This window comes from Xiphophorus hellerii, chromosome 3 (assembly GCF_003331165.1).
Source record: "Xiphophorus hellerii strain 12219 chromosome 3, Xiphophorus_hellerii-4.1, whole genome shotgun sequence".
Taxonomy (NCBI): Eukaryota; Metazoa; Chordata; class Actinopteri; order Cyprinodontiformes; family Poeciliidae; genus Xiphophorus; species Xiphophorus hellerii.
The window spans coordinates 29620479-29645102 of record NC_045674.1 but is presented as its reverse complement, the minus strand read 5'-3'; the positions used below and the strand labels follow the sequence as shown (position 1 = coordinate 29645102).

General features: G+C 36.6%; 1 protein-coding gene across 3 annotated transcripts in view; it reads right to left on the bottom strand.

Moving 5' to 3' along the window:
• Window positions 1–24624, bottom strand: part of vps13b (vacuolar protein sorting 13 homolog B) — a 304956-nt gene that overhangs the window by 274931 nt on the left and 5401 nt on the right. For all 3 annotated transcript variants that reach the window (XM_032557919.1, XM_032557917.1, XM_032557918.1), the window contains 4 exons: window positions 10325–10442; window positions 6877–7044; window positions 5670–5851; window positions 4456–4630 (listed from right to left, as the gene is read on the bottom strand). In XM_032557919.1, coding sequence (XP_032413810.1) covers window positions 4456–4630; window positions 5670–5851; window positions 6877–7044; window positions 10325–10442 — 643 coding nt within the window. The remainder of the gene's footprint in view (window positions 1–4455; window positions 4631–5669; window positions 5852–6876; window positions 7045–10324; window positions 10443–24624) is intronic.

Below are 24624 nucleotides of genomic sequence, written 5' to 3'. Positions count from 1 at the left end.
CATATTAAGTTGTGCAATGGTGTTGCTAAATAGCAAAAACATTCTCAGTAATCATGCTTTGAAGCATAAAAAAACATCTATTATTCCAGCCATAAAATGGATGGGGAAAAAATTATTACAACTACAGTAACATTTTCAAACCATATAAGGTTTTACATCTTACAATCCTGAATTAGATTTATTATTATTTCAAGATACTAATAAATACAGGTCAGGTGTTGTACAGAGAGTATCCAATGGCATCAGAATCAGAATATTCCACTTTTTCTGACAACAATTGTACTTTTAATTATGGCAGCAAGGGCATCTGATTAATGTTTAATAGTTTGTGGGAAACGTAGACCTATGTCAAAATTAGCTTTATTTTTGATGTAGCTTCCAGCCCATAAGGCAGGCATGTGTAAAGTAGTGTGCTATGTTTCAGAATTAGACATGTATTTTCAAAATCTCCCCTTAAAATGTCATATTAAAAGCACTTTTTTTGTTGTTGTTTTTTGCAAAATATCAAAGTTAAGATTGAAAATAAGCTAGATAGAAGACAAAAGGGAATTGCAATGTGGTGAAAAAACTGAATTTTGCAAATTCAAATATTTTTCACAATTAAAAATAACAATGATTAAAAATTAAAAATCTTGTGATTAAATATCACAAGAATTTAATTCTGTTATATGGCAAGTCTATGGTCATCAGGAACCCGAATACATTCACACTCCTCTGGTACAAATCATGACCTTTGACCTGGTCCTATCACTTCTGTTTCCATACATGTCAGGATAGAGGAAACTGATGTCAATAGTAAAGAATGTGTAATCCCATTCCTTACTGCCTCATGTCCTTTTCAGAAACATTATTGTCTGTGAAGTCATACTTTAGGAATCCCAGAGGCAACAGCAGTGAAAATATGACACATTATAATTAAATCTTTCACTTTGAGAATTGGCAGTTGGAAATCCCATGTTATGGTTTTAAGTCCCAACTTCCCTCTCTGATTCCATCTCTCATATAGTTTTGTTTTCCTTTCCTTTTGCCTTTACTCAAGAAAGCTCTAGGTGTCCGTTTACCTAGTTGAGCTCTTTCATGTCACATCACACTCAAAGTCTGAATGTGAAGATAATCATGTAGAAGCACAAGTATTAAACAACTTGACCCGATTAGGAAGACCTTGAAATAGTATGCCGAAAAAGCTGAGCAAAACAAGAGTGATGTAAGAAATCTAACTATTTATCTTTGATTATTTCGTACCAACAAATGGTTAGACAGTTGTTTCTGGGACAAACGAGAATTTGAAAATGTATCCAGGCACCATGTCATGAAATGTACAGTTCATACAGTCATTTATTTTATTTATGCATTTATTTCTCTCATTTACAGTTTAAAATGAACATGTCACGGGTCGGTATAAACGTTTTGAATGAAAATTATTCGTTTGAAGAAAAAAAATCCTTTTATTATTTTAGATGCTTAAAATAATGAAAAGTAGAAATGTGAATAAACAGAATTATAAGTCTCTGATTATTTATAGATGGAACAGTGGTTACCTGAATGTTTGGTCTCAATTTCTGTTCATCGCCTACATGCAGGTGATGCACATACAGTTTGGTAGATAATCTCTACATGAAACAACATTTAAAACACCAGCCATTTGGTATTAATAGTTTAAAAAGAAGCATACTTGGGCAAACTAAACATAGAAAATTATAGTAAAATATTATAACTGCAAAACGGAATAAAATGTACACACTTCTATAAAGGATATTAACACTTACGTATGTTATCTTGTCTACTTTTTTGAAAAAGGGAAGTGCTATTTTATTTTATTTTTTTTAAAGAAGGGCTAAATTGTTCCATCCTTACTGGTTTTGCCTCAATTAAGGAGGTTATTTTCTTTTTTGTCATTTTGTAATAATTATATTTTTTGCTTTTAACTACAAAGAACCTTGTGCCCTCAAAGAATGTTGTTGGGATATCAAAAATGATAAATCATTTTCATTAGTATTAATTTGACATTTTGAATTGTGACAACTCTAATGGCTCGGTGTCTGCCTAAAAACACATTTGAGTCCCTTAGTTGAGAATCATTTTCTTAAAGACAATTTAGAACTTTAGTTAAGTAACATACTCATCCATCTTGAGCCTGGATTATGAATGGGTTAAAATTAAATACATTTGAAAAACGTATTATTACAATCTGTGACTATTTTGTAGCCCTACTTTAAAACATTTTCCCTTTCATTGTAAACAGGCCCAAGAAAGCCTGGGCTTTAATTGTTTTTGTGCTACTTTACTGAAGGTGAAGCTGTGATTCCTGCAGCCTAAAAACAAACAAAAAAAAAAGAATAGAAAATATTAGATCTTTGAAAAAGGTTTCTGGTGTCCCGAATGACTTGCTACAATGCAGAAATGCAGACTCCCCTCCCCTCTTCAGCCTTGTGACTCTGTCATATATTTCCTACATAATTAAGTATTTGAGTACTCAGGTTCCAAGGGCTGGTCCTCTCTCATTTTGTGACGGGATACTAATTCATTCTCAGAGGCTCTGCATAGCAATAGCATGACCGCGACTCTTACATCTGGCATTGGACACTTTACTGGAAGCTGTGCCAACTTGCAGAAAAGGCCAAGAAGCAGCAGGCAAGTTAAAGAAAGCAAGGTTGTAATGTGTTGTCCTTCTGGCCACCACTTTAGCTCCATGAATATTTGCTCCTGGGGCAACAAAGACTGATTAAACCCAAAAGGAGTTGTGACTTTATTTCGTTCTGTTTGGCAGGGTAAAGGATGAACACATTAAGAGGGAACAAGATGGGTGTTTAGGGGAATGAAGGGAGTATTATATGGGGGCACTTATTTTTCCAAGATAGATGAGCATGTAACTTAATTTTAAGAGCGCAATACCTTATTTTCTGTCTCAGAATATGGGCTGCCTTCACTCAAAACTCTACTGTCAGAAATATTGCTTGCAAATATGTTGATTCAGCACTCCGAATCTATGACGCCTGCCCAAATATCTTCTGAAATTGTTTAAATCTCTCTCCGTCTTAAACATCTGTCTGTTAGCAGGACGTCAAACCTGCGTTGTCACGTCCGATTTCTCTGCTTGCAGATTTTTCATCCTCTCCTTTGGAAACGAGTGATAAGTCTGACTAGCAACAGTTTCAAACGAGAGGAAGAGAGTGCGACTGTGGCTACTTAGCCTTTTTGGTTTGCGCTTATTTTGCTCACAGAGTTCAGAGACATCCAGCCTAACAAAATTTTAGAAGGTCAGAGTGATGAAAGTTTGCATCTGGTCATGCTGTCCATACAGCTTTTAACACCTTCTTCCTTAAAGATTGTAAAGGTCAAGTAATGTCCTGATACCAGCAATTCTCCAACATTTTCTATACTTTTAAAGATTGATGCTATTAACAGTAATAGCGTCAAATAGGCAGCTGCCAAGGTCTCTAATAGTATAAACACTGATGCCTGCAAGGTATTTGGCTAGAAGTTGATATCTGGACAACAATTTTTTTTTTCTCGAAGACTGTAGCAATTGATGACCTATTCTATTTTCATGAAGTACAAATACAAAGATTCTCTGAATGTTTGGAATGAAAGCAGCATCAATGTTTTGGAAAATAGCAACTTAACAAAAAAGAGTGAAGCGACACTCTTGCAGCCTGATGAAAACCAACATTTACCCCAAAACTGTGTGCCCTGACTTTTCAACAGGAGATAGAATCACATTAAATCAGATGGTAAAGCCAAGCTTAAATGGCAGCAGAACTGATTTAGCTAAACAAGAGCAAATTGTAGAAACAAAGCTAGTTGTTTCTGGAGAAGAAAAGGGAAGGCTTTAGATATGTAAACAATAGCTTATGCCATATCAAGATGCTAAAACTCAAGAACTCCTTATAGACTTCCTGAAGGAGTAAAAGCTAAAGTTTTCTATAATCTTTTAAGTCCATCACCCTCAACAGAGATCATATATCCCAAAAGAGCAGCACATGCAAGGCAACCCAAAAACCTCAAACAGCTGGAAATCTTTAGAAGGAAGAATGTTGAAAAATGCCTCACAGAAAAACCGGAAGACTTAGGTGGCAACAAAAATTATAAAGAGTTGTTAAATATTTTAAGGTTTGGAAGTGCACAAAGCACGCACAAATAAAAGCATTCAAACTTTTGTTTTTAGTCTGTTCCTTTTTTATTCAGGATTATGAAAAATGAAGAATGAACCTGCTAATAAGTAATAAGTATATTTTAAAGCAAATTGCAAATCTTTTCTTGTCCACTTAATGTTATGGATGTTGCATTTGCCTGACTGTTGGATACGAGCTGCATGTTACAGCAGCAGAACAGTTAATCAACCCTTTCTTCATCCTCTACCTTCAACACCAATTCATTTGGAAATGATCGAGCCTGACCAATGTGGATCTTTGTAAGTTAACAAGGCTGTACTTTGCCTGTGAAAAAAATACTCACCAGGTGAACTTGCTCCGCCTTCCCTTACATGACCCGTGCCTTCTTCTCCCTCACTTTCTTTGTGTCCTCCTATTTCTCCATAGTAAAGAGCAATAATCAGCTCTAAGATTCGGATAAACATGGGCAGCTGCTGGTCAGTGATGGATAATTTCAAGCTCTCCACCATTGTGTGAATCTATGAAACAATAGATAACAATTTATTGGAATTTGGTTGGTACAGCCTCCTGTTTTATTATTCTTTAGAATAAAATGCATGCTCTTTTCTTCCAGTGCGCCTTTACATACAAAGAAACAGTCTGTTTAATAAATATAAGCTACAAGTTCTTTTTTATTGAAAGAACATAAAAATAAAAGTAATTTAATTCACTGTTGATTTTATGCATTTTCTTCTAAAAAAATCAAATAAATAAATGCAAGTGTTTCAAGGCAATATGGAGAGTGAGAATTAACAAAAATCCACAAAAGGTTTTCATAAAAGTAAAAAATGCATGTTGGACTGAAAACCTTTTTTAAATATCTGATGAAATGCAAGTCTTTCTGGGTCATAAGTTGCCTTTTCTTTCTCTATTAAAATGACACTACCATAAATGTTAAAGCCTGTTGTTTTATTTTGAAGGCAGCAAACTTAGAAAATCAGAAGAATTATTAGATAAAGAGACAATGGGCATAACACAATAAATTTATTATGTCTATGATGCTGGGTCAATAACTATACTCTGCCGATAAGTTACCGCTCAATTAAATTTTACAAATTTTGTTTGCATTTCACTAATATGGAATTTATGTTAAAGTCCAATTAAAACAACTTAAAACCTATTAGGTAAATAATGTGTACATTTTGGTAAAAACTATTTCAACAGTTTGCTGAGAACCTGCATAATATCTTAATCTAGGAGAGGCTGAATGATCAATAATCAAATCTTTTACTTTTAAAAGCCACACAAATTTCTTCAAAAATCTTTCCATAAACGCATGACTTTTTCAAGGGTAAAACCATGGTAATTTAATAAAAGTATTTAATTATGTATGTTGTTTTTTTTTTTACCTAAAATGAATATCAAACAAACCAATATAGCTACAAAAACACTAATGAGAGCCAAGTTATCTCAGATATTACCAAGGCCAAACCAAAACCTTCAAAAAATTTAAGAAATCCTGATAATCATATCTTGACCATATTTCCTATAGTTTTGACACAGTGTGAAAAGGCTCACTTTGATGACAGAGGGGATCTTGGAGTTGATGTTGTCATAAGTGAAATGGAGGCGCGTTCTGAAGGAGCATTTGTATAACAAGGGGTCCTGGTAAAACTCGATCTTGCCACTAGCATTCCTTTTGTCCAAGCACACAGTGCAGTCAGCAAAGTTTATCACTTTTCTCAGGACCAGTTCTGGAGCTACAAAGACAAAAGAGCAAAAAAAATAAAAAATAAAATAAAAAGTTAGTATTTATATATGAAGATATAATTCTGAAAATACATCTAATAATTTTTTTCACTGATTAAAGTACTTAGGAAATAATTTAGGAAACAATTACAAAACTAAAATTAAAGCTTTACAAATCAAAGTAAACTAGATTTCGATTTTTTAATATACATTTGTTACTTTCAGCAATCACAGAATGCTTGCAGTAATATACTTTATGGCATAAATAGGAAGTAAATCATTATTCATGTGCATGTCTGTATGAATGGGTCAATGACTGGTTGTAGATTTTAAAAAGTCATTTAATATATAATCAGGCCATTGAAACTCTTTCAACATTAGAATTATATGTACACTAACAAAAAAATGAATGATTCTTGCTTCTTAAAACTGCTGCTTTAAAACAGACACTAAGAAATGTTGCTGCTAAACACTGCAGGCTGTAGAACATTCAGTGCATAATATTAAAGGCTGCAATTTAAAAGAAGATAAACCCACATAAAGAAAGCTGCTCTTTTTTGAGTGATATGAAATAGGCATACATTAATTCCATTTTGCCTCTCAAAATTAAATTACTTTCTACACAGAATTGCTTGGAATTATATCTCATTGCTTTTAAATTTAAAACTTTTTAGAGGCTTCTAATAATTAGTTCTTTTAAGAGGTGTTCTTTTTCTGTTAGTTAACATCTAATCATTCATTTCTTAAAATATGCCACCAGCCACCCGACAGGATTAACAAGATTCGAGGCCGCAGCACGTTTGGAAATTTTCCTGAGCTACTTAATAAAAAACAGGTGTTATGTTTGAAGGCGGCACTATCTTTTTCCTGAGTACCCATCTCTGAGAAACATCATTAGTTATTTCCTCTCAGCTGGCTTCACAATATCATGGGGGTGGATGTTTGCAACGCATCAGATAGCACAACATTATTGGTTTTCATCTCCTGACTGACAAATTAAACCCAACACTGCTGAATGTAGCCAGTTTCTTCTTACCAGTTATGTCCATGAAAGCCCTCTCCCAGATGTCATCCACAGTGTAGCACTCTGCTGCAGTAATGTTGACCGAAAGCACAATGTCGTCTTCAACATATTTGAGAATCAGGTTGTTCACCACGATGTTCACGTTGTTCACCACGCGTCTGATTAGACTCTGCACATAACCTAAAAACAAATACACAAATGCCATTTGAATATTTAATTAGAAAAAGAAACAAGAATACATAATAGTAAATAGCTTTAAAATTTGATATTTCAGCACCAGCACATTTAGATACTTTACTATGGAAAATTATTAAAGCAACACTAAAGTTCAGTATTTTCTGATTTACTGAACAATAAATATGAGTCAAGGAGAGAAAGCTGTTTTCATCCCAGGAACAAGTAGAAATCTAAAGAACGTAGAGGCATAAAAAAAACTGATCAAATGCCAAAAACAATTTTACTATGGATACCGTTTTGCTGAGATTACAACAATTAATAGAAGATTCAAGATTTGTTTGTGTGTTATGTCAGTCTACAGTATGTAGCCTACAAAATAAGTAGACCTTAAAGCCCAAGTCCCATTTTAAACTATTTTGTGTTTAAAGGAAAACCAAAAGGAGGAAAATTACTTCCAAAAAGCAGAGTGAGTGAGCGATGAACAAAGCCAGGAATACTGTGAGAAAGTGACATCATCATGAGTGATTGTTTAACTGCACCTGAAGATGTTTTCACTCTCTAACGGGGGCATACTCTATGAAGCCTGAACCACTGCATCAGGCTGAATTTCATAGAACAAGAGGGCTGCATGTAAATGTTGCCTTTCAGAAACAGTGACACAAAGAGACAGCAATTTCACAGGAAAACACTTTGGAGTGAGTCAGAAAAGAACTTAAAATGACAGATCTGCAGAGTTTAACAAGAGAATATGAAAATATACACTAATAACAGCTTCCAACCACAGGAAGCAGTATACAGTAGGAATGAAAAGTACTTTTCATTCCTACTGTATAATGTTTAACTTGCTCACGGCAAATTGAAACATAAATCTTTACTGATTTTGCGTTATTTCCAAACCAAATGTTTGTTTTCCTGTATCTGCACACTTGGCTTAAGGAAGAAGAGAATCAATAATTAGGCAGAACTAAATAGTGCTGTTGACAGAAAATTTATATGAATAGTTTGAGTGTAGAGCCACTCTAGACAGGCCCCACTGCATATTGCTATAATCCAATCACCAGAATTCTCATGGGTCTGACCAAACAGAGTGGCAGGAAGAGAGAATGAAGGAGTGTAAACTTCTCTTATAAAGGGAGCATATGTTCACTCAAGTTGCGCATGGTCTTCCAGGCATTCATGCTTTTTAGCATGAATGACTGTGGGAGTGGCGGGGTGTGTGTGCATGTGTGCGTGTGATTCTGAGGTCAGCAAGAAAGCTGCTGTTGCACCTGCAGACTGGGTAGTAAAACTACCACTTTACCCCCTGCTATTTAACTCTCTGGATCTAATTTACCCATTACAGAATGTCCCCTTTTTTGCACTCTTGCATTTTCGCCTGGTCTTGGTTCACAAGAGGTCTAAGGCTTCAATCCACTTTGTTTGCAAGCTATCCTGCAGCTCTAAACCTTTTGCATAAACAGAGTGGAAAAGATAACAATTTTATGCAATGTAAAAACAAGCCAGATGTCCTCTCTTATGTCAAGTACCGCAAAGAAATCTGTATTGTAATGTGCTTAGCAGGAATGTTCCAATCCAATACCAAGTGTCAACATAAGGTACATTTAAATGGAGTCCAAGTTGGACCTGAAAAACTCAGGTGGAAAGAAAAAGGCCAGAAGTATTATGAAATGTTCAAAGGGAAAAATGAGGAGCAACCCCTAAGGTCTCATGTAAGGAAGAGAAAAGAGCTCAATGTACTCCCATGCTTCATCAGTATGGGATATTATCTTTTTACACTTTAAAGAGACTTAATGGCAACTATTCTATTTCCCAGTAATAGCAAAACAAGTGGATGTATAATTATAGTCCACTGACCCAGAAAAGCAGTTTAGTTGGAACGTACCTATCATAGCTAACACGTGTTTCTATTTCAATCAATGAAAATCTCCATCTTCTTCAGTCACACACATACACAATGTCTATGCAGATAACCATAATGAGTCAAAATGATATATATTCTGTTTATATTCTGTTTGATGTTTTTTCATGTGACCAATTCAGTTAAGTCCAGAGGGAGTCATGTACATTTATTGCTGTTGAAAGATCTTTTCACTGGCAAAGTTTTGGTTCTTTCTGCGCTACAGCTGCATGAGAAACCTTAATGTTGCAAAATAGCAGAGTTTAGTGATCACTTCTCTGTTTACTTCTGATGTCACATTTAAAAGTTGTGTTACAGAACGTTACATTGTGCACATTGATATTCTGCATGAGATCAGATTTAAAACTCATTCAGTACATGTCAATAATGAATGATCATACTGTATTTTCAGTACCAATACATTTTACACTTCTTGACTCAAATGACTGTAAACAGGTTAACCTAAAAAGCAAACAAACTTAAAGCAACAAAATCTATCCATACCACGAGAACATAAGAAGTTCTCATGGTTTACAGAACCCAATTAAGTCCACTAATGTGCTTTGTCTTTGCTTTTAGAAACCAAGTGTTCTGACACATTTGGTTTGTATCTTATTCTTACAAAAATATCCAGTCTGAGTCATAGCAGGCTAGTTTTACCGTACCTACCTTTTAACCTCTACCTCTTAATTAGGAAGCCAGGGATTACGGCATTCATCTACTTCCTTGCTATTATTGAGCTCCTTTAACCTCTGACCTCAGTTGTCTCTATTGCCTGTAATGGGTTAAAACAAGGACCACTGGTGGAAAAGTTTAAAACGTGCACATAAATGAACACTGATACTCTAAAAATCCTAGACACACAAAGTGGAACAAAGGCACACATTCACACACTCCAAAGAGATTACTTGGAGGCAGGCACCGTAGGGGATGCTGGGGTGTGGGGGCACCCTGCTTTAACAGCTGGGGAGAGATATTATCTCATAACATCAGGCATGGAAATGGATCCTCCCCTGATAAAACCAGTCAGGAGTATACGTTCGTAGATTCAGGCCTACCAGGGCTCTGGGAGTTAACCTTTGGATGGTACAGTGATCTGGCTCCTATATCTTACAGCTCACTGCTTTTACCCTGTCTTTGTTAAATAATTATACTGTAATCTCCTATTTTCCACCTTCTACTTTAAGTTAAACATACCATGCCCCTAGAAAATGTGTTGTGTCAGAGATCATCTTTAAGAACGATATATTTAGAGATATTTTAACACAAAAATTTATATTAATACTTACAAAACATCCTGTTTTATATTTTTATGCTTCATTAAACAAAAACGAAGCATAAAAAAAAACTAATGTCCACATTGGGAAAAAGAAAACAACTAGTTACCTGGTGGTAGGTCTGGGTCGCTGGGAGCTGCTTGTTGGAGACGGCGAGGTTTTGTTGTGGACTTGGAGCCATCAGAGACACTGCGACTGGTGGAGCTGGAGCAGCTGTCATGGTCATCCTAAACAAAACAAAAAAGAGGGTGGTCAAATTAATACAGCATTAAACCAAGAACTTTTAATTCAAGCATAAAATAGTCAGGTGAAAGTTTTCACAATGGTGATCTTCATTTTAAAACAAATCAGGCTTTGATGGCTTTTAAATTGAAAAATATGAAAAAAATATATATCACAATAATCTGTTGTAATCAAGTACACCCTCTGTCAATTTCTTTTTTTAACAGAAATTGTCTGACATTTCTCCTGTTTTAAAATGGGTTAAATTTACAGGGTTTCCCCCCAGAAAACTTGCTAAGCAAGGTGATCAGGGCACCGAGGCGGTCCACTTGGGTTTTGTATTAAAAGATGTTAAGTTGACAGGAAACATAAATATTACTGGATAATTATGTTAATGGAAGTCATTGCCAACAAGACTTAAACCCACAATTGTAGTTTTAAAAACAACAAATAAAAAAATACAACTAAAATAAATGTCAATTATTTGCACTTCTGTTAAATCCAAATTAAGGCATCAGTTAGTCGATCTAAAAATACGATGTAATGCTGATCACATTTAGAACCAGCCCAAGGCATAAATAACCTAAGAGAATATCAATGCAGTTAAATTTGATTTAATGGTTTCAGCAAATTAAAAGATTATAAATTGTTCAACATTTAAAGTTAGGATTTTAGGGAGCTGGCAAGTTTTCTTTGTAAAAGTTCAAAGAACAATCTCCATAGTTAGATTGTTTTGTTACCATAGCTACAATCTAATGCTCTCAGTTTATTCTTTGAGTTTTAGCTGTTCATAAATGCATCTTAGTAAACTATAATTACATTTGACTGCTCTGTCAATTAATCTAGGCCCCCTCTTCCAGATTTCACTTCAGACATGGTGAAATGCTGTTAGTGGTGCTGATGTTTGCAGCAAGAGGGACCCCTAAGTCAAATTCTGCTCAAGGCCTCAATCAACATTGGACCGGCCTTGTATGATGAGCTAGACCCGCTGCACAATGCATCTCGGCAACTGGCTGCAGAGGGACAAACAAACGGGAGATTTAATTTATGTGGCTTTAGTAGCTCTTTCATTTCGTGTCTAATGAGTTTTAATAAGCACCACAGAGACTGCTTTGGTTGTCCGAGCTTCATGGGAGGAGTTGTGCTGATCTCCCCGAGGCCGCGCACCAACTCTACCTGACTTTAAGTAGACAAAGCATTTCATATGCATTTTGTCGCCGCAAAAAATAAACTAAAAAAAAAAAAAAAGAGCCAGCGTGATGCACAAGTCACGAGGCGAGCACGAAAGCTCCTCCACGGGCTGAACCACTGGTTCATAACGCACCAACTAACTGGGAACTCAAGCTTTATCAATGCAGACAGAGTCAGAATGTTGAAACATAAACACACATGCCGCACATAATGCTTTGTTCACAAAGAAATATTCTCACCGCATGCTCAACGTGCACCTCTAAAGGTGCACCTGTGAGAACATTGAGCACAGCTCAATGTGGACATTTGCGGTTCACACTGAGCTGCGCGAGCAGAGCAAACGCAGCGGATTTGTCTCCTACCTTGATGAATTCTACAAAGAAACAAGGATCCTCATCCTCACAGGGGGTTGATATAAATTACTTTTAAAAAATAAAAGTACCCAAAGATGGCACAAGACAACAGCACATGTCATCTACCATAAAAACATGGCATGTTAAGATCAGAAATTCAAGACTCTCTAGGTGTGTTTGATAACAAAAAAAATTATTATTTCAGAGGATAAGGCTGCAGAGAAACATAATGAGTCAAAATTTTCATTATATTAGGAACATTTTTGTCTTGAGTAAAAAAAACTCCCTCAGATCAACAGGCCTTATGTTACTTTACATACAAATAAAACAGCAGACAAAGAGGAGAGATATCAGAAGATTCAGGTCAAAGAACTTCAGTCATAAGGCCCAGATGGATATAAAACTAATCGAAGCAAATATTTACCAATATGAAAATTAATGACTGAAAATGAAAATGGTAATTTAATTGTTCTACCACTGTATCACCTCTATATGAGTAAGTGTTTCCAAAAGAGGCTCTGATGTGTCAACAACAGAAATTCTGGAGGAGTTCATTGAAATAATTTGATCTAATTTGATGGAGTTCATACAGACAGACTTGTCTGGAACAAGTCTTAATCTTACCTTTTTATGAAATGTTTCTAGACAGTAATGGAAAACAAATAGGAAAACATGCAAGGAATGAGGAAAGACATGCATGATGCATCCTTATAGACAAGAGACTGTATAGAACATAACTTTTCTCTTCCATTAGGTCTATACTTATTTGGTGTCACTGGGAATTTAAACAAATATATACATCCTTAATTAAGTAAAATAACATGACTGGCCAGAAAAAGCATTAAACAAGAAATGACTTCATTGGATCAAGTAGGCAGCAAAAAATCCAACACGGTTTCACTACAACAACTGTCTGTTCAACAGGAGTTTATATTAAAGTACTGGGGCGAAAAAAACTCAAAAACAAATTTGGAACAAATTTAAAACCTCTGGAAAACTGGATGTCAAGACAAAGGAGCTTAGCTGAGCAAACTAAAAGTTCAGTATGGTATTGATTAAGAGGTTACCACAGCACTGTAACCTTTCCACTGTTCACCAGGGTGGTAAGTTAGACAGACAATCTGGACAAAGAAAAAGAGGATCGCATATGTTTGGTATTTACATGTCTCAGTCATTTCTCTTTAGACTAACCAGAACAACACTGAATGTGTCAAAAATGAAGTGTATTCGGGTACTTCAAGGATATTACACCTCACTCTAAAATACTCAGAAAATAAAAAAAAACAATGCCACGTTCTCAAGTTACACACCGATTCATCCACATTCATTTTCTCTCAGTGTATCAATGGTAAACAGAGGGTAAGATTAGAAAAACTTTATCAGGTCAAGAATTAATATAGGTATTGTATGTGGGAAGTAATTAGATTGCTGTTCAATACTGACAAACATAAATTTGCCAACACTTACAAATAAGTGTCAGGTGTGTAATGATAAAATATATCCAGGTTAAAAAAAACAAAAAAACAGTAGGCTTATAAAAATCCCTCACATTTTATTGTATTTAGTTCACAATACGCAATGTGATTAGATAAGAATTAGAAACAGTCTGCCTTTCTCTGAGACTCATATCTATACCTAAAGGAATGCAAAACCCTCCAAGCCCACATAGTACATTGAGTTCAAGAGCTTGGACTGCCACTAAAGATCAAGACTTCCAAATTTGGAAGTAGTGCAATTAAGCACTCAATGTCACTGTGGGCAGTGAGCAATTCTCCAGAGGTGAAAAATGCCTTTTCAGAGGGAAGCCCTGGGACAAATGAAGCCTGCTTCAGCTGCTGCCATGTAAACTGATCCCAGCAATGCCAAAGCTGTGCACAGGACAGGGAATAAGTCATGGAAAGATAGAGAAAGAGAGAGAGACAGACGCACACAAAAAACAGGAAAAGGGGTTACTATCCTACAGGCATGTCAACTTAGCCGTTAAGTTAAGATGACGGTAGTTAGAAAGGAAAGGGGCAACAAAAAACAATGGGATAAGTGGAAAAATAATACAGTGAGAAAAAAAGTGAGCTGGCTAGGCTGAGAGAAGCAGGGAGTTACAGGACCTTATAGATTGGAAGACCACAGGAGAAAGAAAATGAAAAAGCCTCCACAAGTGTGAGTGGCAGGTGAGAGGGACCCCCAACTCAGAGGGTAAGTGGGCACTAGAGTAGGCATGTCTGGCACAAGAAGGTCATATGTGACCTGTGTCCGCAAACAGACGGTTCACTCAATCATAGACCAGTAGGGACCAGTAGTAACCTCAACTCATAGGGTTGTCTAAGTGTTAATGCCTAAGCTCAACCACCTCCTGCTATTAGGAACCACACACTGCAGGAGCTAAGTAAACGAGGAAGCCCTGATAGTAGGAACCAAGTATGCACCTGTCATTGAATATTGTGTGCAAACTTACATATAGCTTGATGGATTTTAAAAACTCTTTACTCCTGTTAGAGAAGTTTACAATTTTTCCTTCATGTTTTATTGCCCTTCAAAAAACTTGATTGTACAGTTTAGGCCTTGCATGCACAAATAGAAACTGCTGTCAGGAAAAGTCTGATTGGTACACCTCTACTTGTTTAGATAAAAACTAACATCTTTAAGTGTTTAATTAGTCAAACTTTCAAGGTCAAGCAAAATTTTGAGCAGACATATTTTTTTTTAATTACATGTTTCAGAGAAGATTTTCCATACTTGTTTGTATTACGATATACAAGTCCTATTGTAATTTCCTGTCATCTACAGCCTTCTCGACATTCAGTGTAAGAAAACTTTGTTGGGAAAAATAAAAAAGGCTTTTTTCTATTACAAAACAAAACTGTTTTTACTGGACACATAAAAATTAACAGGAATTGGAAGCATATTACCTTTTTGTCAGAAACTGCTTGATCTTTGAAATCAAAACATTTTTGAAACTGGTCAATTTCATAAAGTTCTCCCAGATTAATAAGAGCATGCAGACCATTGCTGAATAAACACACTCTGTTATTGTTGCTTTTTCTCTGCAGGTTGCTGGAAAACTTATGCTGACATCAAAGCAGCAGGGCTGCAGACTGGAGGCCAGGCAGGGGAAGGCAAACGCCTACAGAGTGAGAAAATAAATATGGAAACCCAATAGCTCCTTATCTCAGACACAGGCCCTCCTTCTCCAAGACACTGGCATACATAAACAGAGACAAATGGATCCATACTGAATCTGACAAATACACATCCTGTCTACTGCTTACAATGTCTATCAATGTAAGTTCATACAATCAAACTATTTAGATGGCTACAAAATAGTCAAGTATTTAGTCGCTCATTTGTATTCAAACTATTGAAATTGTTTAAGATTAGAAATTTCATTGTACGTTTTCATTGACATGAAAATGTGAATTAAATTTTAGCAGAAACAAAAATGAACTCACCAGTGTAGACTCAAACGACCTTCTCTTCAACGTCCATTACATATAAACACACCCATCTGCTCAGCTAAAAATTGGCTGCGAATGACTTTAATGAAACTCTAACAAATGTAGAAAGCAAAAGAACTGTGATTAAAGATGGGGTTGAATGGGAGGGGTTTTTTTATAAGTAGAAGTACCACATGACAGAATAACTACGAAATTGTGCTCTCCGTCCTCAGATTGGAGTTAACTTTTAACTACAAACCTGTTCAGTAACCCACATTCAGATGCAACCACACTACATTAGGGACGTTTGCCCGGAGTGAACACCTTGCTTACAACCCAACACACAACTGTATGCGAACATTCTCACAGGGAAGCTAAATATAAAGACCCAGACTCTAAAAACCCCTGTGAAGCAGCTGGAATCCATGGCAGATTGGAGGGATTAGAGACTGAAATCAGCCATGATGAATGTAACATTGTGTGACATTCTGAGTAATTATCTCAATGAAAACAGCTCATTACAAAAATGTGCTCTCCTCCTGCTGCTTTCTTCCTCTGCTCCAGGATCCAAGTTAATTACAGGGAGAGGAAATCTCAATTTAAAGTGACTGAAATAAAAAAAATTCTAATAAAGAACTGAAATGTACACAATGTACATCGTATACACTGAGCCTTCCTTTATTAGTCATCTTTCTTTCAGCAAATAAAAACAAATTCACGAAAAACAAAGTCACCGCAAGTGACAAAAAACTCAGTTGATTTAACATTTCAAACAGTGAAAAGCAGCAATAAAAACAAATTTTCAACATACAATGGTTATTTTTATGTCGACTATGTTGAAGTAATCTTTAAGAAAAAAAACACACTTCTAATGGTCATTGATAAAAAAAATCGCTGTTCAAGTAAACATTTTCCTCATGAACTATTTTTAAGCACTTACGATAATATAGTTGTGCATACTAACTCAAATGTCAAAAGTCAGTGAGAATAGATTATATAGAATTCCATCTGTAACACCAAGTTCAAATGTTCAAAGGAAATTTGGCAAATAAGTATGTAATGTTAGTCTAGTGTTTTTTTAAATGGCTATTATAAAAAGAGTTTAGTATTAATCCAGGAGTTGTTTCAATTACAAACTGTAGTTTTAATTACAGAGAAATCGACAAAACCTCTTAACCTCCACAAACTTCCACTGAAAGAGCATGCAGCATGTTGAGGAGGGCAGGCTGATAAGAATGATAAGAGAAAGTATATTTACATAAGTGAATTCTGTAAAGAAAAGAAAAAACAAACACCGCTGATGATGTCATGTTGTACAACTCAGCCAAGAATACCTCCGCATGCCAAAGTGAAATTGGCCTTGTTTAATATCTGACTTCAACATGCCCAGAATAACTAATAAATCTAAGTTACAGAGCAGATTAATAGGCTCACAACATAACATTCTAGTTTTTAATGAGACAACTTCCCCAATATTATCCACACATGAAAAGCTACTGTTTCACTGCAGAAGGGGCTGAAAATAGGATTTTGAATATATTTGAATGCTAATTTTAAAGTTGATGTCTGTAAGCTGTTTAAGAACCCTATCATTATTTTTTTAAGGACGGTGTTAAAAAAAAAGTTAACACTTTATAATGTGCAATGAGGGCAGTCAGAAGTCTTAAACGAGGACTAAATCCCATAAACCTCAAAGAAAGAAAAATGCTTTTAACCCCATCACCACAAGTCTTAGTGGAGGCGTTAAATGTGAAAACATAGTGAAACAAACTAAACCAACATTGGTAACTTTCTTCATCCTGGCAAAACCTCTAATGTTATCAAATTTGAATCCAGACGCACAGAACTTGTGGAACAACATAAATCTGAAAGCTGATGTAACAGTGAAAATATATTTCTAAGTTTTAAAAAGTTTTTTTTTTTAATTAAATCATCTAGTAAGTAAAAATAAAACATATGAGTGTGTACTTAACTATTCTAGCTGTGTTTGAACTGTCCAGTGTGTCACTGCTCAGTTCACTGTGTAACTTGTGTTAGAAATTCCCTATGCAATTTCATAGAAGTAGCATACACCAGCTGTACATCATATAAATTGAAAGGGATATTACACAACACCAAAATAAAATTTCAATGGCGTTGTCTGTTCATTATTGATTCTCTAGCAAAATAGCTCCTGAGACACAATCCATCAGAAGCTTAAGCAGCGACACCCAGATTTCCCCTTTCCATGCCACTCTGACCAGCTGTTCTGAGGGAATCCCAAGGTGTTCCCAGGGCAGTCAAGAAACATAGTCCCTCGAGAGTCCCTGGTCTTCCACTGGATTACCTCCCTATGAGACATACCCAAACCCCTCACCAGGGAGGCGGCATGGACCTTCCTAACCAGATGCCCAAGCCACCTCAACTGGCCTCATGTCTTCTGGATGACTGAGTTTCTCACTCCATTTCCAAGGGGGAGCCCAGAAACCCTGCAGAGCAAACTCCTTTCAGCCACTTGAATCTCCAGTCTTGTTCTTTCAGTCACTACTCAGAGCTTGTGTCTACAGATAAAGGTAGGAACTCAGATTGACCAATAAATCGAGAGCTTTACCTTTTGAGTCAGCTTGCCATGACAGACCTGTACAGCACTCAAATTACTGCAAATGCAGCATCAATCCATCTACCTATCAATCTCCCACTCCATTTTTCTCTCCCTCGCAAAAAAGGCATGCAGATACTGAAACTCTGCTTTGAGTAGGATCTCGTGCCCGAACCAAAAAAAGCACACAAGACCATGGTTTCAGACTTCGAGGTACTGGTTCTCATTCCAACTGCTTCACATTCAGCTGAGAACCGCTCAAGTGAAGGCTGTAGATCATGGTGTGATGAAGCCAAGAGAACAGAGACTCAATCTTGAGGCCACCAAACTGGCTGCACCTAGAAATTATCATGAAGGTTATGAACCACTGACAAAGCACAACCTTGGTGGAATCCAACTCTCACATGAAAATAGTTCTAACTACTGCCAACAATGCAGACCAAGCTCTGACACTTGCCATGAAGGGACGTAACAGTGTCAGGGGCCTGGAAGTCTGAACTCCTCAAGTAGCCCCTAGAAGACTCCCGGAGGGACACTGTCAAACGCCTTCTCCAAGTCTACAAAACATGTAAACTGGTTGGATGCACTCCCATGCACCCTCCACGGCCCTGCTGAGGGTGTGGAGCTGGTCCAATGTTCCATGGACAGGATGAAAACTACACTGCTCCTCCTGAATCCGAGATTCAGCTTTTCTGCAGACTGTCCTCTCCAGATCCCCTAAATAGACCTTACCAGGGAGGATTAGGAGTGTGAGCTTCTTGTAGTTGGAACACACCCTGCGGTCCCTCTTTTTAAACCTGAGGAACCCCACCCCTGGTCTGCCAATCCAGGGAAACTGTCCCCGATGTCCTTGTGACATAGCAGAGGCACGTCAACCAACACCACCCTACAACATCCAAAGTCTTAAGAAACTCTGGGCTAATCTCATCCACCCCCGGGGCCCTGCTACGATACGTTTTTTTAACCAAATCAGTGACTTCAGCCTGACCCAAAGTCCCAAGTCTGTTTTCCAGTGTTTTCTTCACTGGAAAACATGCCGGTGGGATTGAGGAGGTGTGATTGCATCCTGACACATCAACTAAAATTACACAAAATTGTTCATCTTGTGTCCGAAGAGCAGGACTTGAGAATTTTAAGCCACCGATATTCTTCTTTGAAATTTTTAGCATATATAACCACAATTTTTAAAGATATGTTATAAATAAGCAGCAGGCCCCATTACAGTAGCTTAGTTTTGACACTGATGTGACACTACTTTTCTATTATTTGCAATGTAAAAGTAAATCTCTGATAATAGTTTTCTTGGAAACAGTGGGTTGTTCTGACATTTTTAAAACAATTTGTTACCCAAATGTGTAGCAAATTATTACGTACATTTGTGCACAATATTCACAGTCTGCGCATATTTATGAAGTACTTTTGTAAGGAGTGTCCAAAATGTATCACAATCTGGCTGCCCCACCTAATCAGATATTTTTCATCATCTAGATTTTGTAAATTATGAGAAAACAGAACATAACTATGTTTTACAGATGTGATTATTAAAAAAACGTAAAACAATACTATTTTTAAGAAATGAATAGTTGTACACACAATAAATGAAGGACAACTGAAGATCTAATACAAAAGAAAAAAGAAAGAATTAGACATCAGAAAAGAAAAAAATCACAAAATGAAAGGAAAAAAGCACAATAGAAGTCAAAGAAAAATGTAAAAAGCGGGGTAAATTTTTCCAGATTAAGATCTGAGAAGCAATGGTCCTTTAGATGTTTCCATCAGTTAACCACAAGCCAAGGCTGAGCATGTGAGGCATGTGACTTCCACTGGTACATTCACTCTGCGATGATAATAATGGCAATGTGTTGGTTACATTAAAACACTACAATAAGTCTTGATATACAAAGAAGCTTACAAAAAAAACTTTGGACTTAAAGGTTTAACATTAACACAACAAGCATTCATAAGAAAGAGTTTTAGTTTTAACCTGACTTCTGTTTATTCATAAAAATTACTGGTTGTCTTCCATGAATTTATCACTCAAATGATAAGAATTTTAAACTTAAAATAGTTTCCAAAGAAAAAATAATTGATTCCAAATCTTTGTTTTATGACATCAGCCTTTTTATTTTAGTGAAGTGACAACACAGGATCTAAGTTTATCAGAAAACTAAACTAGACATTTATCTGTTTAAACAAAACTATAAATTTCTCAGACTCTTTCCTATTATGTCAAACAAAACACTAAGCCACATTATGCAAAACATAAGCTCCCCTTGAACAATGTAAGCATCAGGCTCCTTGTACAGTGTAAGCAGTGGCTGAAGCAACTTTGACAACTTAATTACACATGTGAGGTGCAGCTGGAAGGAACAAACTGTAGTAAGAGTCAATGTTCTGAAACCAGCAAGATAAAATAAATCAGACAAATGAAATAGGAGAGGACTTTCCTTCAGTGTCAGGAAATACCACTCCCAGCTAAGACGATGTTTGAATACCCAGACTGAAAGAAGTATTTGCTCAGCACTTCTGCAGCACCAGCACAAGTTTTAGACTTCAACTTTGCACTTAAAAATAAACCCAAAACAAATCCGAGACCAGGATTCTGGCTTTAGAGTAGACATATTGCTTCAGAAATATAAATAAGCAATTTCCACACCACGGTAGAAAGTGAGATGACCTGGAAATACTGTGAATGAGACACGGCAGGAAAGAACCTCCATGTCAAGGCAATGAAGAGTATAAAATATTTTGTTATTTAAAAGTAACACTCAGTGGTTGTCATTTTTACTTTATATATGAGCTAAGTAGAATATATTTCCAAACTGCAACATGTCTCTGACAGAACAAAGTATCACTAGAGTAAACATTTGCCTTAAATGAAGGTAACTGTTTCTTAAAGTACAGTATCAGTCAGAACAGCGAACATGTAATAAGAGTAATAAGGTCAGAAGAGAGGCCGCTCTGGTCCGGATGGCTTGAGAGCAGGGATTAAACCGTGGAACAGCAGCATCCTGCCCAAAGTGCATTGATCATTGCTCGACTTACTGAATACAGGAAGCTACTGGGATGATTTTTTTCCACCAGCTTCTTTCCTGCTACAAGAAGTTTTCAGAAGGAAAAAATGTTTCATGCCACCAAAAACCCAAATTCTACCAGATTTCCATGACAAAACTAGATCTTGTTCTGAATGTTCCACTTCTTGCTATCTGGGCTAGTCAAAATTTTCACTTTATTATAATTTTTTTTCTACTTTCCAGTTGTGATAAAAAATGAACTAGATTTTGGGATATTTTGTGCTCAAGACAAAGTACTTTTGTTCTCTTATAAACAGCAATCAAATAGAAACTCTTCTGTGCTGAAACAAAAAAGGTAGTTTATCCCTTGTCCAGAGTCTTGTCGACTTTCGATCACTTTATTTGGAGAAATGTGCCCCGATTTCAAAACTTTGGCTTAAGTGGCACTTGTAATTTCAGCCTCCAGTGTGACACCAGATTACAGATTCAACCTCCAGATCAACATCAAAACAGTCATAAGATACGGTGGCCCTCAGGTGCAAACCACTTCAACAAACTGAAAGCACAATTACAAATTACAAAAGCACTACAACATTAACGAAGCACAATTACAAAAGCACTACAACATTAACAAAACGGAAGAGGTATGTCCCAGTGGGAGACCTAAGAAATTGCTGATTGGACTGCAGCTCGTTTTTACTTTTGAACCAGAAGTTATTCTGGCTTTAACGTGTTTTTTAAAAACATGAATGTTCTCGGTGATCCAAAGCCTCTTGCCACAACTGCTACAAAAGTTTGGTGACGGCTCAACCAGCTCTTTTCCACAGTTTGGGCAATACATGGCGACGTCATCGTATTCCCGCTTGCTTCTCATTAAAACGAAGCACACCAGAGTAACTTCCGGTTCAAAATTAAAACGAGCTGTAGTCCAACCAGCGATTTCTTAGGTCTCCTACTGGGACATACCTCTTCCGTTTCGTTAATGTTGTAGTGCTTTTGTAATTTGTAATTGTGCTTTCAATTTGCTGAAGTGGTTTGCACCTCAGGGCCACCGCAATAAGACGTTATCTGTCCAAAGCAAAAGTCCAAAACCTCATAACAATTGCCTCTGCAGCAATAACCCTTGAGACATTTGGTTACGCACAAGCGGGTGCGCAATTCAGGTCCGTGCAGTGCAAGAGGAAGTTTTGAGACTGTGCGTTCACACTAGAAGCAGTAAATTGTTCAAATTTAAATGCAATAATTTAATTTCATTGTTAATATGTAGTTATTGGAGCCACAGTCAGTGGTTTTTGTCACTGTGAGGAAAATGTTACAATTATTCACCATTTGATGTATGACGGCTCGATGTGGAATTTCTGTTCATCGTGTTTGGACTGAATATTAAACTAAGTCAAAATTAAATGTAATTGAATAAGTTATTTAAAAAATTGGCAGGTAAAAATAGACTGTGACTAATTTTTTTTTTTTACCTCGTCAGTCAAAATGACAGACAATAAAGAAGTCTAGCACAACCTCCATCAGATACATTAACTAAAACATAAACCTTAATTGCAAAATGAATTAAATGAAGCAGAGACTTTCACTTAGGATTTTTAGAGGTTAAGGGAATAACTCTTTTGTGACAGCTTTTTTTTTTTGTACTTTAACCCACTAAAGTAAGAATGTTTTACAGTGTTTATGTTCTGAGGTACAAATTGAAACAATCTCAGCTTTCCAGGATTGTGTATCATTAACCAGTTTTGAGTTTGAAAGAACCAGATGTGCTGTAACGGCTGCAGCTGCTGCTGTAGCTGTATGCCTGCGCTTCGCTCCTAAGGTGAGTAAACATGGAAGTCTAAATTAGCAGAAGCTTTTCTGGGGTTTTTTTACAGTTGTTCCTTTCTATATGATTTCAAATTACATAAATGATACAGTGTAGTCAAAGTGATTGTAATGTTTTGTTTTTTTTTACCCCTCCAGGGGGTCTTTTTTGTGGGCTCTAGTGTCCCTTATGTGATAGTAGGCTGACAGGAAACAGGGAAGGAGAGGGGGAAGACATGCGGCAAATGTCGTCAGGTCCGGGTGTCGAACCTGCGACGGCGGCGGCGAGGACTCAAGGCCTCCAAATACGGGTCGCGCTACGCCCTACGCCACCACGGCACGCCCATTGTAATGTTTTTTGAGAGGAGGTATTTTGAAGGTATCCTCCAAAATACTGCATTCAAGCAGTCCTTTATGGTACAATGTTGAAAACATTGATATTGACAACTGCAATTTGATATATTGTGCACGAGTCATCTTGACACAATCAATATTACTAGTATTTATGGACTATCAGTCTATAAACACAAAAGTTTTTGTTTTACACATTATGAATTCAACCTCAAAAGGCAGATGTAAAGTCTCTATGTAGGACAACGAATGTTTTAAGACATTTGGAAACAAAATGTGAAATAATAAATATATTAATGTAATAAATTTAACATATAAGAATAAACTAACAAGCCTCTGTCTATTAGGGGATAGATTCAGTTTTAGAATAGTAGCTTAGGCTTTTTGGGGGAAGTCCTGAATAAGGGGTTTCCTAATTCACATGCATTACCCATTATTTAGGAGCAATGAGGTCTGGTGGTGTAAAACCCTAAAAATAGTTTGGAAGGAATTTAACAGAGGAAGGGAATGCATGCCAAACCAACAAGTCTCAAAGGCACCTCCCCAAATCATCTTGAGGCAAAGCATCAATCAAAAACTCCACATCAGTGGCAAATTCACTCAGCGGTCATAAAACTCCACAGATCAAGCAGCAAGCTGAGCCAAAACCAGAAAGGCTCTGCTCAGTAAACCCAAGTCCTTATCACTGTCTCATAAAAAATAAAGAGGGTCTTAGAATATTATGCTGTAACTGCTGTCCAGCAAGTTCCTCTCTGCCTTAGCTGATCACAGCTTATCTTCAACATCTGGGGCAATTTACCATGTTGCAGAGGGGAAAAAATGTAAGTTAAAAAAAACTCCATCAAGGTACGCATTTAGACTTTCAATTAAAATTGTGTAATGTTGGGGATTTAGGTTACTATGTCAACAAGCAACAAACTCATAAGGCAAGTCTGAAAAGAAAAGCAAGGTAAATTCTTGTGCAAATAGTGTAATGCCATTTTCAAAGGTGAACCCTGGAGAAATGGTATTTTACACTTTAAAAAAAAGAGCACAAACAATAAACTGTAATTAATTTATCGCAGGTAACTTTTCTTTTATAAAATGTTGGCATGTATAACCTACCACTAGTTTGCAAACTTAAAGCTAAAGAAAATGGACAAAACCCTTACCATTCTTTCTGTACTACAATCCTTATTACACTGTATTTCAAGCAATTATACTGTCAGCAGGAGCTGTAATCTCCAATTGCTGCTAAATGCCCAAGTTTCCACATTTTCTGGAAACCACAGTCGTGAGCTGCTCATGCTGCTGTGCAGATGGACCCTATTGGGCAATCTCAATATCCCTAATATTACCCGGTTCCTCTCGGGAGGAAACATGAACATTCAAAAGGTCTAAATAATTCCGGTCAAATTACGTGGCCTTTAATGAACTACAAAAGATGTGCGGATGTTTTTACAGGCCAGAGCTCAGGCTTTAACGGT